The sequence below is a fragment of the Mytilus galloprovincialis genome, chromosome 9, assembly GCF_965363235.1.
Source record: "Mytilus galloprovincialis chromosome 9, xbMytGall1.hap1.1, whole genome shotgun sequence".
Classification (NCBI taxonomy): Eukaryota; Metazoa; Mollusca; class Bivalvia; order Mytilida; family Mytilidae; genus Mytilus; species Mytilus galloprovincialis.
The window spans coordinates 4663537-4674803 of NC_134846.1; the positions used below are offsets into that span (position 1 = coordinate 4663537).

Here is an 11267-nt window from a genome sequence, read left to right on the forward strand (position 1 = left end):
GATTTATTTTATCATTTTAGTTCCTAAAATAATCAGAAAAGGTATTGTTTATATTTATTTTATGTGTTATGTTATAACCGTTAAACCAACTACCGAAAAATGCCTGAGTTGCGCAATATTCAAAAACGCGTTCTAGATCGGGCCTCGTTAAAGCATATTTCTCAGACACGTTCGAATCGAAAATGTCGTATTTGGTTCAATTGACGTTAGAAGACGTTCTACTGTCATTAAAAATAAACGAAGATGTGAAACAATACATTGAAAGTATAAAGGGAAATTTAACAATGAACATTGAAAAGGAAATTAAAAACTATTTTGATGATGTGAAACAGAACTTGACAGCTTCTATTTCTGAAGGTATGTGCATTGTTTATATGTCCTATACATGAGGTAATATCCGTTTATTGCTGTGACAACCACAATTTAGTTCTTGTTGGGATTTTTTTTTTCTGGTCAAACAATATTAATACCTTATATAAAGATACATTATCTAAATTGTAAATCATGTAAACTTTTTATGCAGATTCCTCATGTTTTTTGTTATTTACAAATTTTGAATATTTGACAAATTAATACAACTGATCTAGGGTATTTTGCCAATCATTAAAAAGTAGCAAATACATGTACAAAGAATTGCATACATAATTTCACTTTAAATAATTTAAGAAGCTAACCGTTAGGCAGGTACATATTATCATATTTAAAATGATCTGTTCTCATGTCGATGCAGTTTTACAATAATGATAATTATGAATTCTGATTATTAGTTCGATTACATTATCATAATTATTTCATCTAATCTAACCACTATAACAAGGACGAATTCATCAGACATTTACCAAAGTTTGATAAACGTACAATTACATCAAAAGTAGTTTGTAGTTTTTAGTACAAAAAAAAACAATAAGATGATGGTATATTGAAATCAAAAGATAATTTATTGAAAAGAATATAAACTTTGGTGTAAATAAAATATGAACAATTTTGGACAAAGATGATAGGGTCGAACGGGATTTTGATCGAAATAAACATGTGCTATAGCACCACTCACTGACCATAAAATCGCTATTCTAGTTAGTCGATCAAAGTCGGGCAATGTTCCGTTTCACCGGTCATCAACTACATGTATTTGTGAATGTATTCAAAAATTGTAAAAACAATCCGAACATTCAGTTTTTGACATTATCACTAAAAACAGCTCAGAGTCTGAAAAGACTCTATTTTGTTCTCGACCAGTAAAGTAGATCACATATTTTACTTAATAAGACTCGACGTAATTACACTACTTTTAAAACTGTACTTGACTGTAATCGACTTAATAAGCTTAAGTCTGATTCAGTACTTGATAATATTAGTATAGTCTGAAATGGTCTTGACAATTTTCAACCTGTCTCGACCAGTCTTGACTCAGGCCTGACATGTCTCAACCAGTCCCGACCTTTAACTTTTGTCTAGACTGGTCTGAATCAACCAATCTAAATCTGTTGTTTATTGATCATCCAAAAAACGAGGTTATTTGCTAGAATAAATTAGATTCATGGTTGTCAAATTAACGGGTTTACTAAATAGGTAAAAGAAAAGCCGGAATTTTCAGTTTGATGAAATTGATAAGGTCACCTTTAATTATTTATATACCTTTCTTCAAATCAACTTGTATTTTCATAAAAGTGTACAGCTATCTAAATTATACATTGTGCTTAGAGAGTGCTAGGTTGTTTTAGGTATTTTATTAATAGGTAGAAATCGAAAATTTTCAGTTCAGACTAAATTCATATAGTCACCTTTAATTTTTATAACTTTTTTAAATCAAATTAGATTTACATCAACTTTACTACTATCTTTATTAAAAATTGATCTTACAGAATGCCAGGTTGTTTTGTAGTTTGGTGTATTGCTGTCAAATTTAAGGATGTAATATTTTTTATATCTTTTCCCACAAAACTTGGATGTTCATCAAACTATAGAATTATCTCAATTATATATTGATCGTACAAAATGCTAGTTTGTTTGGTAGTTGGATTTATTTCTTTCAAATTCTATGATTTATTTTGTAGGTAAAATGAGCTAGAATTTTGAATTCAAACTAAATCCAGATAGTCACCTTTAACAATTTCAAGGTTGATTGGTAATTTTATTTGTTTCAATTTATAGGTATCTATCCGAATTTAGTCAAATATATTAAGCTTTTATTTTTTAATTATAAGTTTGAAAATCGTTAAATTTTACAGCATTATACCCCAACTACCCAACAACCTGGCATTCTATAAGATTAATATATAATTGAGATAGCTGTCAAGTTTGGTGAAAATATCAGTTGATTTGAAAAAAGTTTTAAAAACATTAAAGGTGACTATCCTAATCCAGAATGAACTGAAAATTCCATCTTTCTTCCATCTATTAGTTTAATCCTTAAATGTGACAGCAGTACCCAAACACCCAAACAACCTGGGTAAATATGTTGCTCGTTAACAATTTTTGTTTTTATAATAGAAACAAAGTATATAAACTCAACTTTAGAAAATGTGTACTCCGGTTATGATTTGAATTCGTGGTTTCACTATTCCACAGAAATCCTACAATAATTGTGTACCAAGAAAAAAAGAATTCACCGTATAAATAGAGTATGTAATAAAGGTATAATTATCTGTTACAACTATTTACGATTTCATCAAAGAATACATGTATCATTCATAAACCGATGCTGTCATCGATATGCTTGGAAATTTCACTCAGTTAAACGTGAACTGCACTTCAACCGAGATTTGACCTAACTTTTTGTTGCTTTTTTTTGTTTAATCCGCACTTTAATATTTGTATAAGATTTTGAATATTCAAACCGTTTGGCTTTGAACATCATTGAAGAGACATTCATTGTCCCATCTTGTGCATTTTAATTGTACCTTTTATGTTATTGAAATTGAAACTATTTCAATATGTAGGAATGTAGATCTGACGATTACAGCTATTGAAGATTATCATTGTGTTTACTGGTTAGAATACATACAAGGCGTTGGTGACTATACCGGACAATCAGCCGGAAAATTATAATAAACGGAAATACACCCGTGGCACATTGTAAACCAAGGCCGTAACTAGGCATCTTATTTAAGTGAGGCAAAATAATTGAGCCGAGCGAAGCGAGGCGAATTTTTTTTTTTTGGAGGGTATGAAATGAATGGTGCAAAATCCTATATTCAGGCATTTTTAGAGAGTTTGATAATGTTTTGAATTTGTACACTTTTTATATAAATTTTTCATATTTTAAGACTTTTACTAACACCAAATTTTTAACAACTTTATTTAAATTTATATGTAAGACAATCATTCAAATATCACTGATTTGAGTCTGTTGCCAGAATAGAACAAACATCGATTCAAAAGAGTTTGCCAGATTTTTCTATGGCCAGTTCAGTCAAATCGTTTCAGAATCATAATTTGGTCTGCTGATATCCTTATCGCGATGAACATGGAGCATGGCAAGACCGCACAATCTCTCGCCACTCATGCATGCTCTTTTCCAAGTTTTCAGTCGTTTCAGGGCAGTCTGTGTTTCTAAAGGTAGCACATTATCATCAACACAATGATAAATGTCTTCTTCCATTCCTTCTCCATCAGCAATTCGGTAGCAGCTTTTGTTTGTAAAAGGGAATTAAGCTTTCCTGTAAGCACCATCATACAGTCGCAGTTACAAAATATTAAACTCGCTTTTATGTTGACAAAGAGTAGACAAACTAGGTATAGAATGAGATAACATACATGTGATATGATTCTATCTATAGAGTAAGTATATATGATATGGGTACAGGAAAATTGGAATGGAGTTTTTGACGTTTACATGTAGTACCGTAATTTCAAATTATTTCTGGAAATAGTTGCAGGTGGTATTTTAGTTTCAGAATCTATAAATTTAGGGGTTAGGGGTTTGGGGTGTCCGATTCCGAAACCCCGAATATAAAGAAACGAAATTCAGTAGTCCCGAATAAGTAAAGACAAAAGTACTGTGTTTAAGGTTTTACCATTTCGCAATAATATCAAATTGGAATCTGGGATATTCTTTCAACTTTTAAGGTTAAAGAAACATGGATAAAAACTAATCCATGCATCCATGTTTCATATTATTTATATTTTATGTATCTGTAAAGAGAAAGATTAAAGTTCGTGAAATGAATACGCAGATAGGACTGCCCCTTGTGATGCCCAGTACTTGATTTGTCAAAAGTTGGTGAAACGGAGAAATTAATACGCAGACAGGACTGTCCCTTCCGAAGACCAGTACTTGATTTGTCAGTCTACTTATCGTTTTTGGATTGTTCTAATGAAGTTATATGCAATACTCAGACTCTGTTTTAGAAAACAAAACTAGTTTACTAGAATTATTCCTTCTTTACCTTAACTGTCGCTTTTCCTTTTTCTGCAAGAGCCTGTTTTTAACTAAAGATCCATGATGATTATCGTTACTAGGTTAATGTAATCGAGAAACATCACCCGCTGAGATGCTGAGTTATATCCAGGAAGAATAGTTTAAAAGGAATGATGACAAGTTATAGCAATCAAGGTTGAAACAGAACAACAAATGACTATTAAATTTATATATATATGTATAAAAAAAAATAATCAGTGTCGACATTTTAGTGAGGCAATTGCCTCACTTGCCTCAAGGGTAGTTACGGCCTTGTAAACTGATGCTACATGTAATAGAATGTCTGATAATCTCCTGTTTTTCTCACCTAATACATATCTTATGTCATCGTCAAAGTAAGGCAAACTGTATCTTTCGTATATTAACTGCAATATGTACTGGTCTTCGGGAATGTGGCTTTTTGAAGTGTAGTTCATACCCCAAAATAAGTCGCATTTTTAGTAAAATGGAGATGATGATTATGATTTGAAAAATTCCATGTTACCGTATATGGGTTTGAACATCAGAGATATTTGTTATCTTTTATGTCATTGGGTTTCTGACGAAGATTTGACTCATTGGCAATTATACCACACCTCCTTAGCTTCATATTATAGTTACGAATGTCTGCAGGTTGAATAACTATTATTAAACTGAAAGTGTATGTTCAAAGTATTAATAAAAAATCCTTTACATACATTGTATGAAGAAGATGATAAATATCTTAAGGCAACTACCAATGAAATCAATTATGATCTAAACTATTAAAAAAACATAAATCAAGGCAGTAAAGAGTATAATGATTGACCAATAATAGCTCTCGAACATTTACTAACATTTGGTTGGCCGTTATGGAATAACCGTTTCACAAATGATATTGGATATGTTCCTTACGACTTAACTACAATCCCCTTCCCTTTCAAGAATGTGACCTACCGAATTAGACTATTTAACCAGATTTGTTATCAGATAAGCAACACGATTGGTGCCAAATGTGGAGCAGGATCTGCTTATCCTTCCGGAGCACCTGAGATCACCGCTAGTTTTTGGTGGGATTCGTTTGACTTATTCATTAGTTTTCTATGTTGTGTCGTGTGTACTATTGTTTGTCTGTTTGTCTTTTTTCATTTTTAGCCATGGCGTTGTCAGTTTAATTTCGATTTATGGGTTTGACTGTCCCTTTGGTACCTTTCTTCCTTCTTTAACTAACATTATTGTAAAAAATTAAATTGTGATCGTCAAGACAAGAGTCATATTTTTTTATTTCAGGAATACATGTCTACGAAGCCACAAGTGTTGCATTGCAAGATGTTAGAAATGAAACCAAAAGAATGCAAGATGGTGTGTATTCAGTTATTAATGTCTGTCTAAATCCTTAAAGAAGGTGATAAATTCAACATTTTTAATTGTTTTTACTAAATATATTTTCCTTTATTGCAAACAAGTGAAACCCGGACGTGTTAAAATACAAAGATATTATAAACAAGTGACAAGAAACATACAATACAAGAAAAAGGTGGTAAACAAGTCATTAATAATATTTGTATAGATATATGATCATATATAGATAATTGACCAATGTGAACCTTAATTATTTCGCAATTCCATAGATTGCTTTATATAGCCTACAACACTAGACTGAAGATTCTAACTTTAAATTTGACGACACTTTTGAACCACCGGGCCTAGTTCTATTGTGTCATCTTGAACACAATATAATAGATATTAGAAAAACTATTTTTAAACATACTTTTCGATACAAAGCATTTCATATTAAGGAAACATAAACATGTACATCCACAGAAAATGTTTTAGTCGCTTGTGTTGTAGGATGTTTGTCTGTGATGTATGTTTACACAGCTTACACTATTTGATCCTAATTGTTATCGAAATAACCTAGTACGATTTGTATTGCTCACCCAATATTGTCAATGTATCTGTATTTGTATATGTATGAGTACGTTGAGAATACCAATTTTCTTACTTTTACTCAACGAGAGAGAGATACACTTATATAAAGGAAATATGAACAACTGTCATACCCGTTGACGGTTTGGCTAGCTATAACAATAGGTTTTACCCACTATTTTCTAGAACGTAAAATGCGTATAGTACCAAGTCAGGACTATACCAGTTGTTTTCCATTCTGTACTTTGGTTGACATATTGAATGGTTGATTGTTAGTTGATTGATATACGCCACATCAGCACATAATACGATGTTTTTCTTACATCAAATTATCAATTTTCACCAATACCTTTTTTATCAGACATGAAATCTTTCTGGAATTCACTACAGGAAGTTCAACAATTCATAGCAAATCAAAGTAAGTAGAAAACCACTAATTTGATTATTTGAAATTGTAATTTTTTGATCTTTTTCTATTGATTTTGAAAACATCGAGTTACATTTACATTGACAACTTATTGGATGTAAATCTTATTCATACTTTTTTGTTTATTCAATTTCCTTATAACAGGAAATTTTTACAGGTTAAATATTCATTTTAATGACCTCGATTTATTAGAGTGACTGTATAATTGTGTGTTAGAAATATAGATTCCTACACTGCAACAAGTGTATAACAATATTTCTCCACTCGAGACAGTTAAATTTTATTATTTAAAGCGCGAGGCTTGCCGAGCTATTTAAATAATCAAAATTTAAATGTCGAGAGTGGAGAAATATCGTAATACACGAGTTATAGTGTCGGAATCTGTTTCTCCGATGATTTTTATCCTTCTTTTTCAAAGATTTTCAGAAACTTATGTTCTTTATATGCGTCGTCATCAGACATGGTCGCCTTTTTTCATGACGTCACAATAGGAAAATTCAGAAAAAACAAAACATTTTGATGACATAATCAAATTTTGACTAATCATTTACCGACAACAAATATTTCACTAGTTAGGAGAAATATTATTCTCACACCGATCAAGAAATGTGAAAAAAAAACACAAAAATTAAAGAAACTAATATATTACATTTCATTGTAATTTAGGCGATAACCTGTACGAACATAAACATCACCAATGCGGAGGAGCATTACAAGATTGTGGTGATTTGAAAGGCACTAGCTGTACAAGTGGTATGTACATCCTACATCCAAACGGTTTATCACCATTCAGAGGTTACTGTAATATGGTTCCTTCCGGTGGTGGTTGGACAGTAAGTTGTTTATTACTTATCTAAAGGTATCCATATATAGGTATACATATGATATATGTAATTGATGTCTCCTTTATTTTCTTCTTAGTCAGTTGCTTATTTCATGTGACCTATTGAATTACACTATATAACAGGTTTGTATTAACATGAGCAACACGACATGTGCCACATGTGAAGCAGAATATGCTTACCCTTCCAGAGCACCTGAGATCAAACACAGTTTTTTGGTGGGGTTCGTGTTGCTAAGTCTTTAGTTTTCTTTGTTGTGTCGTTTGAAGTGTTTTTTGTCTGTTTGTCTTATTTCTGTAGTCATGGCATTGTCAGTTTTCTTTAATCTATGATTTTGAATGTTCCTCTGGTATCTATTGTCCTTCTTTTTTTAACATGGTAGATGATGAATAATTATATTTAATGTGGTCAACTGCATTGAATGAGGGGATATGGGGTATAAGTTTATTCAAAACGTAACAAATTGTAAATAAAAACATTAGAAAAAGATTTAACATTAATTTTATCATTTGTTCTACGTTTTGATGTCACGTTGAGGTTTTTAACATGAAACAAAAGCTTTCGCACATAACCGATGTTGTGGTATAATCATTGCAATATTTCAGCAGTTTAAACATATTTACATGTAATTGATGTTTTCCTAGGTTATACAAAGAAGACAAGATGGTAGTGAGAATTTCTACCGAGGTTGGGATGACCATAAAAATGGTTTTGGTAATCTGACAGGAGAATTCTGGCTTGGTATTTAATTTTACACTAAATTTTGTTGAGGAATATTGGCCTATATCGTTTATGACATTTTACCGGATATTCGGAATTTTCAAGTTATATTTATGTAGTGTCTTTACAAATTTGCTCGCTAACCCAATGTTACTTTTCATAATTTTATTGCATTAAAAAGAAAAAGAAAATAACGCGTTTTTTTATCTTGGAAATCCTTGTTAATTTTGCATAATTTTTTTTCTTTTCTCTTATTTATATACTAACAATTCATAACAATTTTTTTAAGTGTTATTTTGAAGCATACCAGCGAACCTCCGTTAAAATAAGAATTTAAAATATATGTAGTGACTTGCTTTTTGTTTTGTTTTGGAAACATCATTGAGTACTGTCCTTTATTTAAGCACTTCTGAGGAATACATTTTCAACAACTTGAATAATTAAATACGAAGTAAGTTATGCAATTATTTCACAAAAAGTATTGTTTAACCTCGTCTAACAGTTTTTACAAATTTATACTAGGTAACGAACACATTTACAAACTCACGTCACAAGGAAACTATCAGCTCCGGATTACACTAGAGGACTGGAATGGTGACACGGTGTATGCTACATACAAAACTTTCAGTTTGGGAAACGAAGATTCTAGTTATAAATTGACGATTGGAGGGTACAGTGGTACTGCAGGTATGTAATCAGTCAAATAGATATTTTGTATTTACATTGTTATCATCTATCAAATGTCTTCGTACAGTGTGTGTCCACTTGTGTTAATATGTCTTTTGATTATGTTAAATGTGTCTTTCTATGTTGTTATGATACACTATAGTTTCAGATACGGGTGTAGGTTTGGTACCATTTAAACGTTTAAACCCACTGCAATTATTTGCACCTGTCCTATAAGTCAGGAATCTGATGTTCAGTAGTTGTCGTATGTTGGTGTGGTTTATAAGTGTTTCTCGTTTTTTGTTTTTTATATTATAGATTAGACCGTTGGTTTTCCCGTTTGAAGTTTGAATAGTTTTACACTAGTACCGGAAGGGGGGGGGCTTTATATTTTTATAGCGGCTTTATAGCTTTGTAGGCTCTGTGTTGAAGACCGTACTTTGAACTTTTGTTTATCTTTATAAATTGTGACTTAGATGGAGAGATGTCTCACCGGCTGTTTTTTTGTTGTTGAATTAATTGTAATTTCTGTTTTATGTAATTGTCCTTTAAATTTGTGCATTTTATTTTTACAAATAAATGATATTTATCAAATAATCATGAATGTAGAAAAAAAAATGTCATTGTTTTCTGTATATTTATCAAATTTTAAAAAGTTGCACTATTGATTGTTTTTGAAAATTGATACAATTAATCTTCAAACGTAATCAAACCAAATGTCATTTTAAAAAAGAGGGGTCCATGAACTCATTTTCAAGCTAAATACGCCGGGTTAGAATGATAAAAATCATTATCCTGATTAAGAGTAATTTCTCGCAATTTGATTGGCTGATATTGTCCTAATAAATTTCAGTACAATTTTTTATCACGTCAATTGGATTTATCTCCCTTATTTATTACGTCAATTGGAATTATCTCCCTTATACCATTGACCTAATAAAAAAAACAAAAAACAATTGAGTTGCTTTGTAGTCATAATATTTTTTATTTTTCACATTTTTTTATTTAATATATTTATTGATATTGTCCTAACATTGAATTTGAATATAATAATATGTAATATAACAAAATCAGGATAAATTCGTTACACAGTGTTCAATTGTCCTAATACGGAATTTATCGAGTCAATAAAATTCATATCGGGTTTGGCTTCGCCTCACCCGATATGAATTTTTTTGACCCGATAAATTCTCGTATTAGGACAATTGCACACTGTGTAACTAATAGTCTAAAAATGCATCTTTTCCCGATATGTCATTGTTGGACGTCGCGAAAATAACATTTTACGTTATCAACGTCATTACATTTTGTACCTCCCCTGTAACTGTATCGTATGCCCTTTTTTAAAAAAAAGTCCTGTTTTGTTAGCAATATTTTGTAATGATAAAGAATTCAATTTTAGCCCATTTGGGCACAATGAATGGTCTGAAAGTTAATATATGATATTAAAAAAAGGATTTAAAAATTCACTTTCTAGTACACATTTGTGTTTACTCACTTATGAATTAGTTTTCTTATTCCTTAAATCCTACGGGTATTATAAATATCTTAAATCCGTAAAGAAAATAGTAAAATAATAACAACAAACATAAAGGTAGATGATTCCAATTGGCATGCTGTTTCTTATGCCATAATATAAAAAGCAGATTCAAGTTAACATTGAATTATTTAAAAATCGAACGACATTTCTCCTACATGTAGCGCTTCTTCAACAGAAAAGAGGATTATAAATTGGCAAATGTAAGTGTTCAAATATTTAAAGTTCTACCATATTTGTTATTATTTTTAGGAGATTCAATGGCCTACAACAATGGTAAGGCATTCAGTACAAAGGACAAAGGAAATAGATGTGCACAAACTGCTGTTGGGGCTTGGTGGTATGGCAGTTGTACTTACTCTAATCTGAACGGGGAATATCTTCGAGGAAAGACCAGCAGCGATAAAGATAGTCATAGAGGTGTTGCATGGCATTACTGGAAAAATAGATGGAACTATTCACTTATGAAATCTGAGATGATGATCCGAAAACCTTAAATAAGCCTGAATAAAATGAATTCAACCGCAGGCGTTGTTTTGAAAGATCTGTATCGGGAGTAGTTATTTCAAAAATATGTTTCTTTTAGTTCTTATTTGCATTACACTGACATGTTATACCGGCATTTTCATTTTAAAAATAAGTTACATGTACTTACGCAACCACAAAATCTGTAATTTAGAAGTAAAAATAAATTAAGAATGTAAAGTTTATCCCGATTGTTGTTTATTTTTGAGAATTCAATCAATATCCTTGGATCAAACGATTACA

The 11267-nt window shown here is 31.1% G+C and overlaps 1 protein-coding gene across 1 annotated transcript; it reads left to right on the forward strand.

Moving 5' to 3' along the window:
* Positions 1-153: 153 nt before the first annotated feature.
* LOC143044289 (fibrinogen-like protein A) lies at positions 154-11022 on the forward strand. The gene is made up of 7 exons (XM_076216227.1): positions 154-357; positions 5669-5740; positions 6669-6725; positions 7401-7567; positions 8221-8317; positions 8819-8983; positions 10752-11022. Exons 1-7 carry the CDS (start codon positions 183-185, stop codon positions 10994-10996), a joined length of 978 nt encoding a protein of 325 aa, XP_076072342.1. The 5' UTR covers positions 154-182; the 3' UTR covers positions 10997-11022.
* Positions 11023-11267: the final 245 nt, after the last annotated feature.